The sequence below is a fragment of the Neovison vison genome, chromosome 8 (assembly GCF_020171115.1).
Source record: "Neovison vison isolate M4711 chromosome 8, ASM_NN_V1, whole genome shotgun sequence".
Classification (NCBI taxonomy): Eukaryota; Metazoa; Chordata; class Mammalia; order Carnivora; family Mustelidae; genus Neogale; species Neogale vison.
In genome coordinates, this window is record NC_058098.1 from 3,326,781 (window position 1) to 3,349,477 (window position 22,697).

Sequence of the window (22,697 nt, forward strand, 5' to 3'; positions counted from 1 at the left end):
ATCCCCTAGTCCCTGCCAGGGCCTGTCCGCTCAGGAGCGTCCCCCTCCCATCGCCCAGGGGGCAGGCCCTTGACCGCCCCTCCCCCCCGGAGCCTGAATTCCCCCCCACCCCTCCTTCCCTCGGGTCGAGACCCCGCCCCGCCCTGCTGGTTCCCACCGCTCCGCACCAGAGATGATGGAGTCGTTCAGCGCCTCCTCGTCCTGATACACCAGCAGGTCGTCCTTGAGCTCCGAGTTCACGATCAAGTTCTCCTTGTTCTCCTCCGACCCTCTGGCGGCGGCCCGCTTGCTCTCCGAGACCCCATCAAAGCTCCAGGCCTCCTCCCTCTCCTTGGCCCGCTCCACGCTGGACGTTCTCGACAGGCGGACGTCCGCCCGCTTCTTCGGGGACGCCTTACTGTCCCTTCCTTGGAAACTGAATCAGAAGACGGTTTGGGTTGGACACTGTCCGCCTCCACGCAGGACCCAGCCCAGCCGACCTGGGGGCTCATGAGGAGACTGAAAGGTGGTCCCCAAATGCGCGCGGTGCCCAGCTTCTGTCCCGAAGGCACGGGACGAGCAGCCCCAGGGGCGCACGGGCTCCGGCTGTGGACAACGCACCGTGCGGAGCGGAGCAGGAAGGGACGCAGACGGGCAACCGCACTCCGCACCGCACAGTTCGGGCTCTGGGACGACCCGAGATCGGGCAAGGGCGCTGCACTCCAGCGGCGTTTCTGCCCAGCCCTATGGGCGTCCCGTTACCTGTCCGCTTTGCCCTCCATCAATCACTTCTCCTTCTCTGTGTACGGACATGTGAGACCAAAGGTAAAACTAGAAGCTTCAAGAGCAGGCTTAATTATCCTCCTGCCTAATGAAACCTGCAAGTCTTCAGGGTCCTGGGGACGTGTGACAGCTGCTTCTCTTCCACAGGCGCTCCTGCCCTACCTGGACCCCCGGGGGAGAAACCCAGGGGCTTTACGGCCAGGCTCCCACCCAGAATGTCCTCCCCAAGAATGTGGCAACCAAGACCAGAGCCCGGTACGAAATCAAAAGGTGGGGTTCTTGTCCAAAAATTAACAATTTCAAGACTGTGACAGCAGTGTACAGAGACCAGTCCAGCGGGGTGTGTGTGTGTGTGTGTGTGTGTGTGTGACTACACAGGTGCGCAGTACAAGGCTGACGGGGATCCGGGCACCCAGGTCTCTGTACCAGCAGGGCAGAGGACCTCACCTGTCCTGGCGATGCTTGGTGGCCAGCGCCCTGTGCAGCTCCTCAATGACACGGCTGGGGGGCAGCGGCCGGTGGACAGTGGTGAGATGTGGAGACCCCGTGGGCGTGGAAAGCTGTCCTCGGAGGGGAGGGTCAGCGCTCTTCCCACCAGGGCCTTGGAAGAGCGCAGTCTGGCCTGGAGTGTGAGAGGGACCAGTGGGAACGTAAGTCTCTGGGAGCGGGGAGGAAGGAGTCTGCAAAAGACAGGAGCCCAGGAGCAGAGGACACAGCCCCTGGCCGGGGGACCCTCACACCCTGTTCAGATGTTGTGCCAGGTCCCCTGCCCCCAGAGCCAAAGCCAGGTTCACCTCTGTCCAGATCCATCCATGGGCCCTCCGGCCTCCGACCCTGGGAGCTGAGTTCCATTGGCTCCCGGCAAGGTCTCAGGCACAGACCACCCTCCTTCCTGAAGCTCTGCTACAGATCTGGCTTCCTGAAGCCACACTTCCTATCGTGGGAACCAGCACAATACCCCCAGCTCGGCAGGGGTCACTCAGCCCAGACCTACCACCGTCCCTGCTTCCCCACATCTCCTCCCAACCCTCCCCCTGTACCTCACCCAGTGGGAGCATTAGGAAGGTGAGCCGCTCCCATTTTCCTCGGCACAGCATCTGGGCTCCTGGCCTAGTTCCAGGGCCCCATACGCTGCCCCGCTCGGTGCTCTGGCTTCATCTCCTCCGCTGTCCCCATCAAGCTCTTTTCACTCTAGGACAGGAGGATCTTTCCAGTCCTTGAGGAAACCACACGCTCTACTCTGAGCCTTTGCATACTCTGTTCCCTTGTCCTGGAATGCCTTTCCCTTCCCCTGTCTGTATCAATCTCACTTCCTTGGGGGGACCTTCTGTGAATCCCCACCCTTGTGCAGAGCCCACCATACCTGCCCGTGGGAATCAAGGCAGCCCTGACACCCTCTCCTCCCGCTTGGCCTGAATTCCTTCATCGGGTTTGTCCTTCTCCTGACTGCGCCTCTGGGCAGGCCCGGCATCTGCCTTTCCTACTGCTGTACCCCCAGGCCTGGCACTTGATACGTGTGCAACAGACATTCATTTACATGAACAATTCTGAAGACTCAGAAAAGAGCTGCTCACGTCCATCCTAAGAACGTGAGGCTTCCCTCCCTAACAGCTACTTTCGGAACGCTCACTCCAAGCCCTGCACAGCATCGGGGGCTCGGGGCAGCTGAAAGCACAGGTTTGCTCATAACATAGATCTGGCCTCCGGGCTCCATCGACTACTTACCAGCTGGAAGACCCACCCCCCCAGCGACCCAGGCAACTCTCAAAGCCACCCTGAACTCTCAAAGCCTCAGCCTTCTTGTCTGTAAAATGGGCCAAGAGCTCCCTGACAGGGCAGCAGGAGCCTGGCAGCTGGGCAGGGGGGGGGGGCGCTGGCATGTGTTACGTGTTCGTACACAGACTCGCTCCCAGACTGGTCTCTGCAGACGCAGCCTCCAGGCTCCACCAGTTTGTTTGACTGGGTACAAACAAACCAACTCCCTTCTCAGCCTCAGCAGGAAGAGAGAGAGACACAGACAGATCTAAGCCACTCCATAAAAGACAAAGCCTTTCTGACGCAACCCTAGAAGGTGGACGGTGACAATAAACACACACACACACACACACACACACGCCTAGAAGGAAAACTTTAAGTCTCACTGAAACATGTCATTTCTCCTTCTTCACAAGCACCAAACAGCCCAGGCCTTGTTCTCAATGGGCCTGGAGGCCAGTCGGGCGGAGCCAGGAAGGAAAGGCAGACAGAAAGCCAACACAAGGGTTTTAGGAAGAGATGGGCTCAGGCCAGGGCTGAGGGAGCAGGTGGGCTGGTGACAGGGCTCAGGCGAGGCTTCTCAGCAGGACCTTCTTAGCGGACGGACACCCAAGGGACGAGACGGTGCCAGCCAGAGTCCGACAGAGCCAGTGGGGGCTCTACCCCGAGTGTGGCCCACAGACCACCCCAGCTGTCCACACTCCGCTAGCTCATCCCCCGCCAGCCTCCGTCCCTGCTCGTCCTGGAGACCACACCCCAAGTAGGTGATGCCCTGCCGTTGCCCGGAATCCTTGCCCCACACTTGCTAGGAAGGCACCCCAGCCCAGGGAGATGGAGGGGACGTGCGTTGCCAGGGCTCACTCAGCCGGGACTCTGAGGGGGTCTCCACACCCCACCAACCATGGGCACAGGGAGTGAGTGCTTCCCCCATGCCGCTCTGCTGACCACGTTCCCGGCCCGCCTCCTCCAGCCTGGCCGGGGCGCCTCTCGCCCTTCCCGTGTCTCAGGTGTGGAACCAGGCTCCGAAGCCAACTCCGAGTTGTACCTCCAGGGTGTGGCAGGGGCTGGGACTGGAATGCCTCTGAGTGTAGCTGGCAGAGGCCACGGGACCCCCATGTGGAGGGGCAGCTGTCCCCCAGCTGGGCAGGGGCAGCTCTGCCCTGAGGGGGGTTCGCTCACACGGGGCCCAGGTACAGGCAGGTGAGACACAGGTGAGTCAATGGACCTAACGCAGTTCCTACAAACAGGGGCGAGGTTTTCGGCCAGCGAGAGCACCTGCCCACCTTTTCGGGGCTGCTGGGACTCGGGGCTGCGGACAGGAAGACTGGTCAAGAAGAGCCCAACACGTGGATGACGCGTAAAATTTACGTGGTTTCCCATGTTAATATTTAACACTTAAACGTATGTAAACGTTTGAAATGTTGGCAACCCATTAAAACAACTTAAACCCCAAACAGACCCAGCAAAGCAAGTCTGTGAGTGGCCTGGGGGCGGGGAGACAGCTCCCGACCTCTGCTGGAGGCTGGGGGCACCGTCACAGACAAGAAAGCATCTCCTAGGGACTGGGCTTGTACCTGCTGTCCCCCTGGGTCCCAGCTAGGCCCGGGCAAGGGGCCTTTGCCTTCCTCTGCTACCACCCAGCGCCACACGCTGAAGCTTCCCCCAAAAGAAGAGGAAGAGGGAGAAGGGGGAAAACAGAGACAAGTCACCAAAATGCATTCTCGCCTGTTAAAAAGATGGAGACCAAAGCCGCCCGCCTGTGCCCCCACGTCAATCCCCCCGATGTTCTGGAGCTCCTTGGAAGCGGAGGGCGGAAGTCGGGGCGCTGAACCTGAGGCGTCGGACCCAGAATTTCGGCTGTGAGAGCAAGCAGTCGCCATAGGGGAACGTGTGGCCCGCGGCCGGGTCCATCCTGAGCACGGCGGACGCGGGCCATCTCGGGCTGCTGAGCTACCCCGGGACCAGAGCGGACTGCTGGTGAGCCAGAAGAAAACGTGCTGGACGGTGCCCGGTCGGATGGATTTCCAGCGGTTTCAGGTCGCCACGGGTGGAGAAGAAACTGATCACAGGACAGGAGCAAGACACAGGATTGCGAGAGCCTGATCAACGCTTTCATCTGGGGGCCCTATCGCCGGCAACCTGCAGGCCTGGACTCCTTCCCAGAGATGCAGAAAAAGGCGGGCGAGGCTCGGGACACGCCTCTGCTCCACCGACTGCAGCCGCGTGCACTCACTGAGCACCTGCTGTATGCCTGGTGGGGTCCCAGGCTGCTGTCTGGGATCTGGTGGGGGGGCCGGTGGGGTCCTAGACTGCGGTCACCAAATCCCACCAACGGGGTAGCTCAGAACAACAAGACTTCATTCTCTTGTGGTTGTCAGGGCCAGAAGTCCAAGACCAAGGGGTCAGGAGGACTAGAGGCTTCTGAGGGCTGAGTGGGGAACATGCCAGCCTCCCTCCAGCTCCTGGTGGCCACTGGCCAGCCTCACCACGCCCTGGCTTGCAAACAGGTCACTCCGACCTCTGTCTCCCCCTCATCTTCTGTGTCCTTTTCTGTCACTTGTAAGGACGTTCTCACTGGATTTAGGGCCCACATGAAGGCAGGATGATTTCTTCTTGTTCCTGATGTAATTATGTCTACAAAGACCCTTTGCCAAAGAAAGCCACTTTCCAAAGTTCCAGGTAGAAGTGAATTTTGAGGGGACACTGTTCAACCCATGGGGCAAGGTGAAGGGATGTGGCAGGAACCAGAAGGCAAGGTGCATGTTGCTGTGAGGCTGGGGTCGGCACTTCCGGGGGGAAGCAAGGAGAAGAATGCTATAGCGGGGCTGGGGGTGTCACAAGCCTCAGGCCCAGAAGTGGGGTCGAGTCTCCATTAGCCATGGGACCCGGGGCATGTTGCCGGAGCTCCTTGAGCCTCTGTCTCTTTAACTATGAATTGAGCACACATCCCCTCCCCCGAGAGGCTGGCACGTGCATTAGGAACAGGCGATGTGTACCCAGGCCTCCTTGTGACCCAGCAAGAGGGACGGAGTGGCAAGGAGGGCCGAGGTCAGAGCCGCTCAGGTCTGCCATCCATGTGCTCTCCTGGCCTGCGACCCCCTGAGGCAGCGGGGAACCATCTACTCTTCAGGAGAGTCACCTCTTACGAAAGGACCTGCTTTCCCTCGAGACCAGGCTCGTCTCCTGTTTCTACCCGTGATGGGACAAGAAATGCCCAAACTCCAAAAGCCAATGTTTCCACTTCTGGGATTATTCAGCCAGTGTGGCCAACGCTACAGAAGCCAATGCCTTTTGGGGCCTCCGCCCGGCCGCACTCCCCTCTCAAATTTCCGCCCTACAGGCCAGTGTTTATGTCTGGTTCTGCCCTGCAGGACGGAGCTCACTGGGGAGGTGAGACCATGAGAGAGAAAGACGGAGGGAGAGGAGGGCACGGAGCGAGGAAGGAAGGGGAGAGGAGGGAGAGTAGAGCAACAGAGCAGAGGACACCTGAACACCCAGACAGACAGACAGACAAAGTCCTCATTCTGGGGGCTGGCTGCACCTTCTGCATGAGGTTCTAGAAGACACCTTGTACCCCTGCCGACAGACTGCCCCATTCGCTCGAGGGAGCCCAAGGGGTCGACTCCTGACAACCAGAGCTCCTTGCTAAGAATTGTTCTCCTGCCTCCGTTCTGCTCCCCAGACCTGCCCAGAGCCCAGACCCCAAAAGCAAAGTGTGAGAGCCCGCCCGCCGTGGCAGCCCCCCAGACCGAGAGCATGCGCTGATGAATGGAAGGACGTATACCTGCGGACCCACCTGTGACGTTTTTCGTGGTTTGGGAGCCTGCCTTGGGCGGTGGGGTGGGCAACAACGGGGGGCTGGGGAGTTGGCCCACGGATCTCTCCAGGGCTCTGGGAGGACTGTCCAGGGAGTCAGACCCAGCTACGGCTTGAGAGGGCTCATCCGTGGTTGGCGGGAGGCTGCCGGCGGCGTCTGCTTCTTCACCTCTGGATGCGGACGGCATCTTGGCTGGTTCAAAGGCAAAACAGCATTGATAAGCTACTCTTCCTCCGGCCAGGGTGGACATGAGCAAGGACAGTAAGGAGGCTTGGGCTGGGTGGGATTGGAACAGGAACAGCAGACAGAGGGGACACTTCACCTATAGATAGACCTGACTTGTTGAGAGTTCAGAGGTCAATGAACTGTTGGAAGTCAAAAGGAGGAAGTGGGGAGGGAGAGAAGGGGAGGAGGGGAAGGGGAAGGAGGAACTTCAAGAGCGCAGGTCATTCCGTCCTTTCCCCACTCGGCCGGTGGTGCCAAAGTCCCGGCTCCCACCTGACCAGGGGGTGGTGACGATCACAGGCTTCGGAAGGAGACATGCCCAGGCTCCCATCAGCTGCTGCGCTGCGATCCCGGTAAATCACTAAAAACCCCCTGTGCCTCCATTTACCCACACGTGACATCTGATGACAAACACCAGGAGTCCCCCATGGGGCCGCTGTAAGGGTTAAACAGGAAGTAACGATGAGATGAGCAGCTCAGCAGCTACTGAATTTACGGGTCTGGTTTTCCATAGCCCTGGCCCCTGGCATGGAGGTCCCAGCAGGTGGCACGGGAGGCCAGGCGGTCCAGCAGTGAGGAAGAGTCAGCCTGCTCAGAGCCCTGTGGTCGTTCCCGCTCCTTCCTGCTGCTCCCTGAGTACCAGCCCAGCCTGTCTACCCCTTGGCCTTCTCCCAGTCCATGTTCACTTCTCCCTTCATCCACATCGAGTTCTACCGATCATCACGACACCACCCACCCCACAGGCACCCCCAAGTCCTCTGCCTCACTTCTTTTCCATTTAGCTCCCTCATGAGGCCTCTGCCCCCCAGGTCCTGCCCCATGAGTGCTGCAGGAGAAAGATGGTAGAGGGGCCCCAGTGTCCACCACTGTCGGGCTCAGCTCTGCCTCAGACTCCTCCCCCCAGCTCCTCACCTTCCTCCTCCCAGGGGAAACGGAGGCCTTCAGTTGGGGGTGGGGCACACTTCTTGGCTGCCTGACTCAAACACAATGGTCCCTGAAACCCCATATTGCCTCCCTCCTCCCTGATACAGGATCCCCGTGCCCACCCAAGATCCCAGCGCTCCCTGCCTTCTTGGAACACACCCGAGATGCCCAATATGATGCCTGTATACATCTCACCTTATTTTTTTTTTTTTAAGACCAGCTGAGGAGGAGGACACAAACACTCATCAGAAACAGCTTGGTAGAGCAGGTCCTAAAGTCACAGTGAGGGTTCATCGGTCAGGGAGAGTCCAGAAGGGCGGGGCGCTGTCCGCGGTGCTGAACACACAGCACTGACCCCAGCCCTGCCTTCCAAAAACTTCCAAAGTTCACAAGTGGACACTGCGCATTCCACGGGTCCCATGTCATTACCATTTCTGTCTTTTAACTCTCCATGGCTGACTCCATGGCTGGGACACTCTCGTGGCACAACACAGGCCAGTTTCTGGGTCCTGGGGGTCTGGACAAGGTGAGCAGTGTATGACCTGGCCGCACGGGTTCCCTTGGCTGTGCTGCCGAGGAAAAGGTTAACAGGAAGACTGAGCAGCCTAGGTCAGGGTCCCCACACTTGCGTCAGTCAGGGCAGGTCCACTTGGTATGTCTCAGCTGTCCTCAGTTCAATGTGTTTCTCTTTAGCTTCCAGACACCTGTCCCCGGGTCCCTCCCGTCATGCTGACCACAATGCTCAGCCTCTCCCCAGCACCACATAGGCTGCCCAGGACCCAGCCCTCAGTCCACAGCTCTAACTCTCCCATCGTGTCCTCTGGCTTCAGAATCAATCCCATCTTTCTGTCAACCCTTGACCTTCCCTCCAAGCTCCAGACTCGTACATTATCAACCACTGTGACATCTCCATCTGAAGGTCAGAAAGACAAAATGAAACATTCCCAAACCCATCTCTTGATTTCCCAGGGGAAAGCCTTCCCGAGGCTTCCCCTCTCTCACACTCATCCATCCATCATCCATTCCACCCATCTTGCAAATGTCCTGAAACATTTGCAATCCTGAAACTATTACAGGGTCCAGGCAGCCTTCCAGGAGACACAGACACAGCACTAAAGCAGACAGATCCTTCACCAGGCTTCCTACACACCAGCTGAGCAGCCACACTGGACACCCAATGCCTTGGCCCTTGTATGTAATTCACAGATAAATCCTGGCTAGTCTACTTCCAAAATAACTCCCAGCCACGTCCACTTTCCTCCCTGTGCAAGCTTCCACAGCCTCTGCCTGGACCGCAGCAATGGTCTCCAGGGCTCTCTTCCTTCCTGCTATGCAGCCTGCCCCAAATCCATTATTGAGACCAGGGGTTGGTAAACTTTTTCCATAAAGGGTTTTGCAGGCCAGAGTGTCTCTGTTGGTGCAGCAGAGTCAAGAAGGCTGACCAATTCAAACAGCAAAACTCCCTGCCTGTGCCCAGAGTGGGTATGTGCCACCAATAGAACCTTCTGAGATGCTGGACAGTTTCCTCCCTGTCCCTTTCAGTAGGCCACCAACCATGATGTGGCCAATGAGCAACTGACAAGTGGCCAGTGTGACTGGGAAGCTGATTTTTTAAAATTTCATTTAGTTTTAATTAATTTAAGTAGTCACGCAGCCACTGAGTACTGCGCTACACAGGGCAGCTGCAGACTTCTGGGAGGGAGTCAATGGTCACAGCTCCTACCCCCTCAACCAGAGAGAGAATGCAGGGTAAGCTTCTAACAGCTCTATGGAAGTCCTCCCTCCCCACCAGCCCAAGGTGACATGCAGGTCCCCCTCTTCTGCTCTGAGAGCCCCAGGACCCAATACACCAGCAGGTCTCACCAAAATCCCCCCAACATCTTCTCACAGAGCTCATCCAAGCTGATCACACACAGTCCCCTATGTCCCTGATCTGTCTGGGGCTCCCCAGGCTGGGAAAGAGATGCCCCCAACATCTTCAGCCTACACCTTCCTCTACAGATCATGTGAGTGTGCAGCCACCATTATAGTCTGCAATCTTGTTGAAATCGGAACATTAAATGAGAATTTAAACGTTAAGTCAGAATCCATTAATGTCTTAGTTGCTAAGTCAGGGAAAAAAAATGAAGACAATGTCCGTTTTCCCACCTTCCCCACATTTGGGATCCTGCCCCGGGGCTGTTCGTGCTCTCTCCCGCCAGCAGAGGTCGCTGCTCACCCGCTGTGCCCTCAACCAGCGCTCCTGAGTCATCCTGCAAACCTCCGAGTAGAGGATGAAGGGAGGGACGGAAGCTGAGCCAAGTTTGCACACCCGCGACTTAACAGCACATTTTATGAAATTATTCCATTACTTCCGTGTCCCCCCATGTACTTTCTTAGGCAGGATCTGATAAACTTTTTGTGGACGTCCAGGGACAGAGTCCATATTTTAGGCTTGGCAGGCAAGAGACAAGAGAATTGCACAGACACTAAGCTCCACGCTGCCCGTCAGCCTGGGAGTGTTGTCCAGGTGGTGGGCATCCTTTGAGCCCATTTGTCACCTGCTAGAGACATTCCAAGACCAGGAGTGACCAGTGCGACAGGAAGGTCCTGGTGGGCTGGGGGACAGCTGCTGTGTCCAGTTCCACTGCAGCCTAATGACACCTGGCATGTCCTCGGTCTCAGCCGAACAGCTGGCCTGAGGGGCTGAGCCCAGGTTCTAAGCAGTGGGGAAGTGTGGCCTCCGGTCAGGGACAGGAGGTCTCTGCTTGGACTCTGGGTTAACGGTGGTGGCTCACTCGAGCGCGCCGTCAGACTCAGTGACAGCCGGGTCCCACCTAGAGCCTCCACGTCACCACCCGCACCTCTACTTCAGAAAAAACCCACACCCTGAACATTCCAGAAGCGGGCTGAAGGTGTATCCCCTGCTTGCCGCTAGTTTAGGCTGCAGAATGTCACGGACAAAGCCATGTCTGGAGATCAAGCTGCAGCTGGCCACTTCCGGGCTCTGTGGTCTTGGATGAACAACAATCTCTCTGGGCCTCTGCTTTCTCAGCTTTAAAAAAAAAAAAAAAAAAAAAAGCCGGGTTGTTAAGGAAATATAATGAACAAAGTACCTCCTTTCTGAACGCCGCTTTCCTTTCTAACTGGTGCACTCACAGGCATGCCAGAGCGCAGCCCCTGCCAGCAACAGAAACACGGAACAGTCACCCGTCCCGTTCAAAGCCAGAACAACAGATCCTTCTCGACTTTTTTTAGGAAATGCTATGTTGCTGCTATAACAGCATCCGCATAAAACCAAGAAAAGCAAAATCACCCCAAATCCAGGGGTCCAAAGTCAACCCCAACCACCAAACTCAAACTGAGGGTCAAAGAAAACAATGGTCAGAAGCTTTGTGATGTCTGGAGGGAACCCCCACCGCTCCCCTCCGAACCCACACAGCAGCTGGGAGCCCACCCGCCCGGCCAAGGAGTGCTGTCTCTGAAGCTGGGAGCTTCTGGACACACGTGTGGCCCTTCCCTCCCAGGGGGTTCCTGGGGACACAAGGCCATCCCATTCTGGGCTGCTGGACATTTCCATGAACTTCCTGGATCCAAGAAAAGAGCCCAGCCCCTGCCCTGGGTTGGAGCTCTGCCCTGCTACAGTCGCTGCTCAATCCGGGTTTCTCTGTGAGGCATCACTGACAGCGCAGAGGGACGGGCCACAAGCGGGTGGCTCTGTCGGGTGCTGACATGAAGGAGACAAGACTTGGTGCAGGGACAAGACCGACAGGCGAAGAGAGTCAGATCACAGCCGCCCGCCCACCTGAGCTCTGCCTCAAGCCCTGCAGACCTGGGACCCCATCGTGCCTTAACTACAGCAGCCGCCCTTATCTGTGGGAGACACGTTCCAGGACCCCTGGATGCCTAGAACCACGGAGAACACCGAAACTGACAGGTGCCGAGTCTTCTCCTCCAGGTGCCTGTCGGATACCTGCAATTCACAGCCAGGGAGAGTCACAATAACTCGCAGAACAGAACCGTGATAACCACACGGGTGAGGATATGAGCCGACGTGAGGAGATGCGGTGAGGGGAAGGCCGCGGGCCTGGGACTGAGCACTCGGTCACCGCGGACTGCCTGACGGCGTGTCAGGAGGAGATGCATCTGCTTCCAGACAGCGGCTCGCGGTGGGGAACTGAGGCCATGGATGGAGGCAGGGGCCACTGCATTCACCATGTGAGGACGTCCCGTGGCAGCTCAGGTGGCTCCACAGACCAGGCTCTTGCCCTCCACAGGATGGGCCGGGCGAGGGCAGACAGGTGGGCCGTGCAGGGGTACGGCCCGCGGCCACGGCTGCAGCGGAACACCAGACCCGGGGTGGGTGGGGGGGGCACTCATGGTTGGAAAGAAGCCAGCTGCGCATGAAGATTTGGGTGAAATCTTGTTTTTAAATGCTGACTTGCAATTTTTTAAGCAGTGAGTTTAAAGTCTGTTCGATTATAACATGCTCCCTCCCCGAAGGGCTTTGCTTAAGGCCAGGCTTCTCCACAGCGACCTGGGGCCCCAGGGGCGGCCAGGGCTCCTGGCCCCAAGGCTGCCCGAGACCCCGGCGGTGACCCCCCTCCCCTGCTCAGTAGCAAAATGCAGGTGGACCCACATCCTCAGACCTGTGCGGGCAGCTGGGTCCTGTGTGCTACGTGCATTCGTCCCTGAGAGAGGCTTTTACTCTAAGGACCACGAGAACCATTACCAGCGGCAAGCACTTACAGAGTCCTTGGGGTGTGTCAGGACAGAGTCGGGATTCCTGGGCCTTCCCTCATTTTAGCAACCCTGAGAGGTGGTGTGGTCTTGTCCTCATTTACAGTTGAGAACACAACTCAGAGAGGTTGAGTGACTTATCCGCCGTCCCACAGCCAAGCCGAGCGTTCAGCCACGTCTCAAGGCCGGGTTGGCCGGAAATCAAGCACGTTGCTGAGTTCCCTAATTCCATCCCCGGGTTACACGAGCTGGTGTGTCCATAATGCTTAGAACAGAGCCCTGCATACAACCTGCCTCCTTCAGACATTTCAGACTTTTCTCCATGTTCTGTACTTTGGTTTGCTGCATTTTCTGCTACATGAACTTACACTTTTCATTTTAACTTCTCTATTAGGACACAAGCCTTTCACTGCCCTCCATGAGAACCCCATTTGCCTCGTGCTAACCAAAAGCAAACATCACTGCTGAGTTTTCTAGTGCTTCTCCCCGTACCAACTACATAAACTCTCTCTCCTGCCCCAGGGACTCAGGAACCCACGGAGGGCAGGAATGGGGAGTCCAGTGGCTGGAGGAGGCCCCACACTGACCAGAGACGGTGGTCTCGCTCACTCCCCAGGTGCTGGCCTGCCCTGCAGCCTGGTGCCCTCCCACAGGGCAAATCCACTGGGCCTCCACCTCCCTCTCCATCCCCTGGGTTCCAACCGCCTTCAGCCCCTCTCTCTCCATTCTACACTGGCTCTGACCACTTGCACCGATATTGCATTCTATGGAAGTGCCATGGTCTGCCCTGCTCCCCGGCTAACTGCAGCCCCCGAAACTCAGCCTGGGGGCTGCTTCTGGAGGGAAGGCTTGCGGGCAGAGCCATGTGCCTTCGTTCGCAAGTCTTCTGTGGCTGCTCCTGGGCTACACGTAGGAGAGAAGTGGTTTCATCAGGAACCTGACACAAAGGGGACAGACACTTCCATGGCCACGTGCAGAAGCAGCTTGCGGACCCTGTTTCCAGTCTTTGCAAGATTCCTCCCCAGCTTGGGGATGCTCTTTCCTGCCCCATCTGCCCGGCCAATGCCTTTTCATCCCCAGCTCCCAGGCTCAGGGAGGAGCCCCGTGGGCACACCCACGCTCATGGACTTCACTCAAGGGGGTCTGCAGGTATGCTCACCTCCTCCCATCGCTTGGGGTCGGGTGGGGACGGGACGCAGACAAGTTTGCCATTATGAGCCCCGACTGACAGCACATCCTACTTGGAAGAGAGTCCTTAATACGAACCTGTGCTCTCCACAGACCAACCCTGCTCTCAAGAACCCCATCTGTACACCAAGCGCACAGAGAAAGGAAGCACCAAGGTTGGCAGGTGCCGAGGGGACCGGGCGCAAAGAACCGGCCGCGGAGGAGCCCCGCCCCAGCAGGGAACCGGGATCAGCACCCCGGCAGAGCAAGGCTCTGTGGCCAAGGGCGGGGCTCGCCAGCCACCCTTCGGATGGAGTCTGAGGCCTGGGGACCCCGGGACAGTCCCAAAGGTCACAACCCTTCAGACCCCAAACTCCTACAACATCTCCAGGCTGGGGTGGAACAGGAGAGACACAGGCACCCCCAGGAAAGGCAGAGCAGAGCTCTTGGCTGGGGTCCGCCGACCATCGAGGAGTTCCGCCGGCCAGGGTCATTGGGGAAACACAGGGCTCTGGTGGCAGAGGAAGGCCGCAGGGAAGAGACGCCCACCCGCCTCTGAAGCCCGAGAACCCGGCGGCCCGTCCACGCAGCCTGGACTTCCAGCCTCCCGCACGGGTGGAGACCAGGCCTGACGCGTTCATAGCTGCCAACGTCACGGGGGAAAAGCCCCCCCCACCCCCGCCCAACACACTTTCTTTCTTTTTTTTTTTTTTAAAGATTTTATTTATTTATTTGACAGAGAGAGATCACAAGCAGGCAGAGAGGCAGGCAGAGAGAGAGAGAGAGAGAGGAGGAAGCAGGCTCCCTGCTGAGCAGAGAGCCCGATGCGGGACTCGATCCTAGGACCCTGAGATCATGACCTGAGCTGAAGGCAGCAGCTTAACCCACTGAGCCACCCAGGCGCCCCCCAACACATTTTCTATAAAAAAACTCCGCTCCCGGGTCCGAAGAAGAGCGCTGGGTATTTCAAAGCACTAGGGGCTCCCGGGTGGGCTCGTATCGGGTGAGCCCTCCACCTTCCTTTCCTCCCCACCTGCTCCCTCAGCCGGCGCCTGGCGGCCCACGGTCCCCAGCGAAGACCCGAGGCGACTTCTCTTACCTCCAAACAACCCTGAATGGGAACCACTGCCTTTCTCCCCTCTTGGAGGCTAGAAGGGGGGCTCCGAGCAGCACCCCAGCACGCCCCACGGAGACGAGAGCTGAGAGAAGCATCCGGCACCCCAGCAGCACCCCCAGGCCCCTGGCGCCGTGTGGCAGGCACGGACAACGGGCGCTGCCGGGGAGGCAGCCCCTGCGGAGGATTTGGGCCACGAGGGAGGCCCCTCTTCCTCAACCTGCCCCACAGCCTGGGGCTCCACTAAGGTGCTCCCACTGGGCCCTGGCTCCCTTGGAGAGAATTTTCCTGTTCTGAAGTTCCCAGAGGCATGCAACCCTGTCCCAGGACGAATGAAACGGGGAGGCCCCTGTGAACGTCTCCAAGCACCTACAACCTGCTGACTGTGCCAGGCTCGCGACGACCAGGAGCGGAAAATGCTCTGGACAGTGTTGAAACCCAACCACAGGGGCCGAGAATGCTACCCCAGGGGGCCCCCCGGGGCCAACGGCCGTCCCCACAGCAGCTCGGCCCGGCACGGTCGTGGCCAGTACCTGTGTCGTCACAATGGGAGTCCAAGGACAGCGGCTCGTCCAGGGATGAGGGGTCCGTCCCCGTGGCCAGAGGACTTCCGGGCGGGGCTTCATCGGAAGTCAGCGTCTCCTGCTTGGGGGTGGAGGGTTCGCTCTGTGCGGCCCGGGGCCCTCCGTCGGGGCTGCAGGCTTTGCTTTCAGCATCTGCGAGGAGATCCAGCCATCAGCCAAGCCCCCATCTCTCTCCCTATGTGCCTTCACTCACGCAAGGGGCCTTCCTGGGAAGAGTGGCACCCCAGGCCCCGGCATGGCACCCCCGTCTCTTCCCCACATCTCCCCGGACTCCCTCTCCGCATCTGGGCTTCCTAAGGAGGCCCAGGCACTGCCGCACCCCCAGCCCCCCAGACTCTGTCCACTACCTGCCTGTGGGAGACTGGCCATAGCCCCCGCCCACATCGGTACCCCCACGGTGCCCCCCATTCCCATGCTGGCCTCTACCCTCTGGTTCGCTTTGGCCAACAAGGCCTTGAAGTAGCAGTGACTTCTGAAGTGCTCACACACCCCCACAATCGAGCCCCCGTCTGTCCTCGCTGCCGGGACGCACCGGGCCAGCGGGCTAGGGACAAAAGGCAGATGTACAAAACAGGGCTGCTCCCGTCCAGCCAGCAGAGACCGGCCCCAGACGGGACGACACCCACCGACGGCTGTCTGCCCCGAGGAGCTACGGGGGTTACAGAACATTCTCGTGGCTACAGGTAACCAGCCCACTTCCGTGCCCACTGTTCCACATCAGTCCCCTCACACACAAACCGCTGTCACCCACGGTACGCCCAGGCCTGCATCCACCCCAGGAAGGCGGCGGGGAGTAAGAGTCGATCCCTGCCCCCGGCTGGCTCATGCTGAGGCACTGGAAGCCCAAGGCTGAAGCGGGTCAGAGCAGGGAGTCCGTAAGTGCAGACGGGGGGCCTCCGAAGAAACGACCCAGGCTTCCGGGAGGACTGAAGGGAGGGCTCCGTGCCTCCCCTTGCTTGGGCGCAGTGGCTGGAGTCCTTGAGGGTCCGGCCTGGGAGGGATCGTTCACCTCCATCCCCCGACTGAACAAGGAGGACGTGGTGCTCAGGGACACAGCGTGTCCAGTCCCACGGCCACCAGATGGCAGGTCCGGGCTTAGAAACAGCCAGCAAGTGATAACCACTTCCGAGATGCAGAGCAGACTGGGCACGGAACCCCGCACGCCCCCCCCAGATGTCACATGGTGTGCACGAGGCCACCCCGCGCAGAGCGGCGCTGCGGGGTCCGGAGCCTGGCCCGGGACCACTGCCTCCCATCACTGTGGGGCCTGGGGCAGGGGCTGACCTCAGATCAGCGCTCCCTTCTCCCCACCCGCTGCCTGCTGGGCCTCCAACAATGTCCCTTTTACCCCCAGACTGGCGCAAGAAGGAGAAGGTCTCGCTCCCCACGCGTCCCATCCCATGGCAGGCCTCTCCGGCCTCCACTTCCTCACCTCGGAAAAGAGGGGGAGGATGACGTCACTGCGGGCTTCACGGCACCCGTGTGGGGAGTAAGTGGGTGTGTCTACAAAGCGCCCCCGCATAAAAGACGCCCTGTGCCTGCCACGACCCTAACGGCCGCTGATGACGCTGAAGGACGGACTGTCCGGGCCCCAGGCTGGGTGAGAGCAGGTGAGAGCAACGGGCTCCCCCGCAGAGCCCTCCCTGCACCCAGGACGTGGGCCCAGCCCGCGCACGTGACCCCGCAGGGACGGGAGTGGCCGTCATGGCCCAGCACCTCCTGCCCCCGAGGCCACAGCCCTCTCCCCAGGAAGGGCAGAAATGTCAGCCAGGCCGAAGTCTGGAGATGTGCGGCGGAGAAGGGCTCGTCTCCACAGCTGTGTCCCTGACCAGAGGGTCCAGGCGACGGCTCAGCAACCTTTCCCAAAAGAAGAGCAGAAGGCTAGTATTTTAGACTTTGTGGCCCACATGCCATCTGGTCCCAAAATTGAAAGTCCTCAATTTTTTTATTTTTTTTATTTTCTTAGTTTTACAGAAAGCGCTTTCAGTTTAAAAACCTTGACTCAGCCCAAGGGCCTTCCAAAACCTGGTCCTGGGCCAGCAGCCACAGTTCACCGACCAACGCCGACCCAGGAGACGCAGACGCCGGCTGGGAGAACACAGCGGGGGACACGATGAAAGGTCGCGGAGCTCAAGCTCAAAACCGGGCTTCCTCCCCTCCCTCGCTCAGGGCCGGTTTCCACCTCCTCGACACATGTCCGGGAAGGGCTCTGCCCTCAGCTTACAGGGACCGCGGCACAGAGGCCGGCCGGCACGGATGGCACGCTGTGCCCCGCCAGAGGCCCAGCACGGGCACCCCGCAAGCACCGAGTCCGACGACCGCACACCTTCGCCAGGCAAGGCTGGAACCCGGCGTTTAGAGAGGAGGACTCCTGGTCTCCTGAAGGACAGGCCACCTCCTGCCGGGACGACACTGCGGTTTGTGCCAGTGACCGCCCCCTCCCCCTCTGTCATCACCACCAACCAGACAGCGGTCAGAACGTCGAATCAGGAAGGCCCACGGGTCCGCACCTGCCCCCGGCCCGGCGGTCTCTAGCAGACAGGCCGTGGCAGCGTCCCCCACGTGTGCCCAGCTTGGGGCACCTGTAGGACTCTTCTGGACCGTGCTCAGAGCTCCCGTTCACAATCCTGTTCAATGAAAAGTTACAGTTCCCAAAATAGCGCTGCTGGCAGGGCCGTTGCTAAGGAACGCCGGCCGGGGCGGGGGGAGCTGTGGGCGGCTGTCCCCTGGGCCGCACTGTTCCGCCAGCGCTCCCTCCCAGCCCGGTCTGTCAGATGCCCACCCGACCCCGAGTGCTGCGGGGGCACCCAGTGGAGCACCTGTGTTACACGGAGCAGCCACGGCGCCCGGGACCGTCACCCGCAGACACACACGCACACGCACAGGTTGCCCCCTGCCGCACAGAACCACACACATGTGATTTGTCACTGCCCAATCCCCCCGTCCCCGCCAAGAAAGGAAATCTCGTGCCTCCCAGGTCCCCGAACACAGCACCAGGGAGACAACCACCTCCTCTCCCATGGCCGAGGACGAAATTCCTTCAGTTAGGAGAAGGCCAGGTGCACACGTGCATGAAGATGGAGGAACGTGCAGGCCCCTTGCCGGCTGCCTTCGGGCACGGGACGGGATGGAGGAGCCTGGGGGGCGCTGGCCGGCCCCCACCCATCACTGAGGAGTCAGAGGAGTGTGACCAAAGCAGGGAAGACGGGCGCGGGGGAGGGCGTGACCTCCTTCCTCCCCACCCAGGCCTGGTCCACCTCCCGTATGTTTAACAGCAGCCACGGGTCCCTCCCAGCTTCCGACAGACCACCAGGCTGTTCAGAACAAGAGGGGTGGGTCAGGCTGGTTGATGTAATGCTTAGGCTCCTAGGATCAGAAGACAACAGCCCAAGAGAGGGACACAGGCTCGCCCCCCGGGCTCCCCCACTGCCTGGGGGCACCGTCCTGCTGCTTACTACTTTGTGGGCCAACTCCCAGGTACCAGGTATGAGGTGTGAGCCCAGTGTGGGTTCGTTCTGGCCACGGAAGCTCAAGTGTGAGGTCTGGGGCACCACTGCAGTGTCCCTGGCCAAGCCCGTGGTCACCGCCCCCTCCCCGCCGGGGGCCAGCAGGGCGCAGGCTCAGTGACGCAGCCAGCGGCAGGGAGGCACTCGGGCTGCAGGCACAGGCCTGGCCGAGACCAGGTGGTGGCCACTGAGGCGTCCTTCATCCAGACCCAGGATGGGGAATCACGCCCCACCCCTACCCCAGACCCAGGCCAGCAGAGCGGAGGGGCTCACTGCTTCACTCCCAGCCCAGAGGCCGGAGGGGGCCCATCCCCTGAGACCAGGGATTCTCAGCCACCAGCGGAAACACTGGGACAAGCCAGGGCCGGCCTCCGCCCCCAGGGCAGAAGGCGTTTCCTGAGCACCCACAGGGCAGAAACACCAGTGCGGGCTGGTATTCAGCCAAGGGGGCTGCTGCCCCCCACAGCCCCGGATCCGCTGTCCCTGCCGCTCCAGGGAGGGCACACGCGGGACAGAGGCCCACAGAACAAGAGCACGTCCCCCTCCTCTCCCTGACCCCAGGCCCCTTCCCGGAAGCACCCTTACCACCCTGCTAACAGGCCCCCCTTAGCGACGCCCCAGGCAGGCCCACTGCAGACCCACTCGGCCCACACCCTGCTCAGCCCTGGGCTTAACACCCACCAGGAGTGCCGGGAAGAGGCCAGACTCTGTGGGACCTGCCCCTCTCCAACCTCCCTGCACCTCACCCCCCTTTCCCCTTCCACGGCTGGGCCCTGCTCCCGCTGCTGCTGGGGGCTGGAAAATGCTCCCCCCCCCGCCCCTGCTTCTCAGCCCTGGTGGCCCAGGTGCCTGGAGGCAGCTGGGGGGCTTATGAAGTACAGGTGCCTGCGTCCCAGCCCAGAGCCGCTCCCCAGGTGGCGGTAATGGCCAGTGGGCTCCGGAGCCCTTTCTGATGTCCTGGGGTCCCACCGAGACATCACGCCCTGCCCCCTGGGTGGGGTCGGGGCCTCGCATCTTGTGCTCCGGGTGTGACACAGCTGGGCTGTGACTTTCTGTTGGCCTGTGGGGTTACTGACCGCGGCATCCGTCCAGGAGCGCATTTCCAACCTCTGAGGAAGGACACACTGTGTGTTGGACCCACCTGGCTCTCGGCTCAGCCAGGATCACTCGCGGACACAGTGGGATCTGGCCTCGGGGGTTGGCAAATGACACGCCGGGAGCCGAGGCCAGACACCGCCTGCTCCGTGTGGCCCGTCCATCCTTCAGACGACATCTTTTAACAGGGCTCAGAGTTGAGGAAAAGCACAGCCCTCCTCTGCAAGGCCCCCCTCTGCTTCTCTGACAGGAATCAAATCCACACCTTGGCTTCCTCTTCATTCACTGACCAAAATAACTGCTACGATGAACAGCATCAAGGCTGTTCTTATCCTCCCTTCCCTTCCCTTCCCCAAAGTCCGCAGGAAGGTCTGCTGGCGACATATTCAAAATGCGGGCTTTAGAGCTGCGTTGTCCCATCCCGACTAAAACAGCCCAGACTTCCATCAGCAGTGACAGTCCCCCAAACCTGAGGGTCAGACATTCAGCACCTGAGCGCCGCAGCACCCGGGACCAAGCCCCCCACTCACACGTGAAGTTCCATCCCCCAGAGGAAGCGATTTCGGGGGCCGGTATCCCAGGAACGTGGCATCATGAAAACCCGTCCCTCTGCAGCTGAAGAGGAGCCAGAGGCCAGAGGCCGAGCCCGCTAGCACCGGGACCCCCACCCCGCTTCCTGAGGCCCCTTCCCAGTCCCGATGCCGGGAGCTCCACGTGCCCGCACAGCCTCGGGGAGCTGACTGCATGCGGCCAGCCCCCCGGTTGGGACGCGGGAGCTCCGGCCGCGGGGAGGTCTGCAGATACCTGCGTTTTCGCGAAGGACTAAGCACGGAAGGTGTGCGTGAGGACCCGCGCCCTGTGGCTCGTCACCCCCGAGCGAGCGAGAACAGGCGGGAGCTCCAGAACATTGTGAACAATTGGCCAGCAAGCACACGCCCCGGGGTGAGACCTCCGGAGAGGTGTGGACGGTGTCTGGGCCCTGGGCTGCGTGACCCCGGAGCAAGCCACCCCAGACCCTCACGTTCCTCATCTGCAGCGTGGGGTAAGCACCAGTGCGGGGGCTGGGGGCACAGGGAAGGAAAGGGACGGGTCAGCGTGCAGGACCCGTCGATGCTTCCCAAGGATGACAGGGTACGAGAGGGCCGCGTGAGTCAGAACCACCTGCCCGGGTAGGGGATCGTGACGGAACTCGGAACGAAAGCCAACGCTGCCAGCTCGGGGGAAGCAGGACGGAGGGCCAGCCTGCCGCACCGCCCAGCAGAGGACAACTCTCAGCTCCGTGCCCGGTGCAGAGGTGGCCTGGACCTCAGGAAGGGCCTGACAGGGAACGGCCCCTGGGGAGGCCCCGCTGGGGCCCAGCCCCTGCACCTGGACCCTGGGCCCCCCGATAGCCGCTCCGCTCCGCCGGTCCTCCGGGCCCCACTTACCCCGCTCCATCATCTCCAGCAGACCCTTCTTGATGAGCTCCTCCCGGCCTTGCCTGCCGGCCATCTTCTTCTCCAGCGCTGCACAACACACAAACGTGCCAGTGAGTCACCACGGGGCCTGCCTGCGCCTCCCGTTTACAGCAGGGGACTGCGGGGTCGGGGGCCACTGGCAGGGGCCTTGTCCAGGAACCCCAATCTTTCCTACTATGCACTCTGCTGAGCATCGCACAGACGCCCCAAACTTGAGGCAGGGGGATCGCTCTGCTGGACAATCTCCTTTCTCTGCCCAGGAAACGATTTGCCTATAAAAGAACTCGGTTTCGAATACGACCCCATGCAATTCCTCAAACCCTTTCTTGGAAAGATGCCAACTGCAGCTGTGAACCGTGATCACAGAGGGCGTGAGGTCCCCCACGCATGCGAGCGCTCTGCCTGGCGAGGACGGCAGTGGGGGACATGGAACAGAGCCAGGCCCTCCCGTCAGAGCTTGAAGACTAGCAGCAGAGGACAAACAGGTGATGGCAATGAAGTTATGGATTTAGAAATACTTACTGAGCATCTACGATGTGCTAAGTGCTGAGCATGCACTGGGGAGTACCTGGGGAGAAGAACCAATGCAGCCCCCCACTGCCCAGGGCTCCAAGAGGCTCTAGGAGGGAGCCGGCAGGAATAACGGGCCTGTTCTAATGACCAGAGCTAGTCAAGTGTCTAGTGAGCACCTACTGGGGCAGGCATAGGGCAGCAAGACGGGTGCGGCCCCTACCTGGGGACACCAGCCAATGAACATCTACAAATGAGCAAGCGGAATGACCCAGAACCCGAGGGACAGGGACGGGGTCTGGGAAGCCCTGGCTGGGCTGAGCATCGGGGCTGGCTTCCCTTCGGGTGTTCACGCTGAGAGCTGAGCATGAACAGGAAGACCCGAATGTTGGGAAAAAGACGTTTTCGGGCCAAGGGAACATAATGTCCTTTCTTAGTCCAATCTCCAGATGCCGGAAATATGCACAAAAATGAGAAATTGAGCCCTGGCTTTGGGAGGTGTACACAGAGCGCCTGCCGTCCAGACCAGCAGACGGGGGTGAGCAGAACCGGGGTGGAGGTGAAGACCCGAGGGACCCATGGTCTGGGGGCCCGGCCCCCACACAGGACGTCACCCGCCCTGACTCCTGAGCCTCCCAGTGACCCAAAGAGGCTGCTGCAAGGGTCCGCTGTCCCCAGCTCAGGGCCCACATCCCAGACCACAGCCTCTGGGAGCCGCCCTCGCAGAGCTGCCCCTGCTCGCCCGTCCAAGCTCCTGTGGGCTTGTTTGTCTCTAAATCATCTTTAGATGCATGTCATGCCGGCCAGCAACGCCTGTGAGGTCAGGAATATACTGAGCACACGGAAATAACCCCCACGCTCGCGGGGAAGGATGATTTAGAATAAACGAAAGGCAGCCGTGATCCCCAGTTTTCCAAATACCAGCTGCAGGCCCCCAGGTGAGAACCCCACAGGTGTTTACCTGCAGACCTCAGCCCACCTGCGGGGACCCCACAGCCTGTCTCTCCCCCGCAGCATGGGGCTCAGGGTGTGGAGCCCACAGACTGCGCAGTTCAAACCTCC

The 22,697-nt window shown here is 60.2% G+C and overlaps 1 protein-coding gene across 1 annotated transcript in view; it reads right to left on the minus strand.

The window, feature by feature from the left end:
* PHACTR3 (phosphatase and actin regulator 3) overlaps window positions 1–22,697 on the minus strand; it is a 199,606-nt gene that overhangs the window by 62,618 nt on the left and 114,291 nt on the right. Inside the window, exons 3-7 of the mRNA XM_044262737.1 lie at window positions 21,096–21,173; window positions 15,017–15,199; window positions 6,314–6,526; window positions 1,210–1,384; window positions 168–415 (exon numbers count right to left, since the gene is read on the minus strand). Of these exons, the coding sequence (XP_044118672.1) occupies window positions 168–415; window positions 1,210–1,384; window positions 6,314–6,526; window positions 15,017–15,199; window positions 21,096–21,173 (897 nt within the window). The remainder of the gene's footprint in view (window positions 1–167; window positions 416–1,209; window positions 1,385–6,313; window positions 6,527–15,016; window positions 15,200–21,095; window positions 21,174–22,697) is intronic.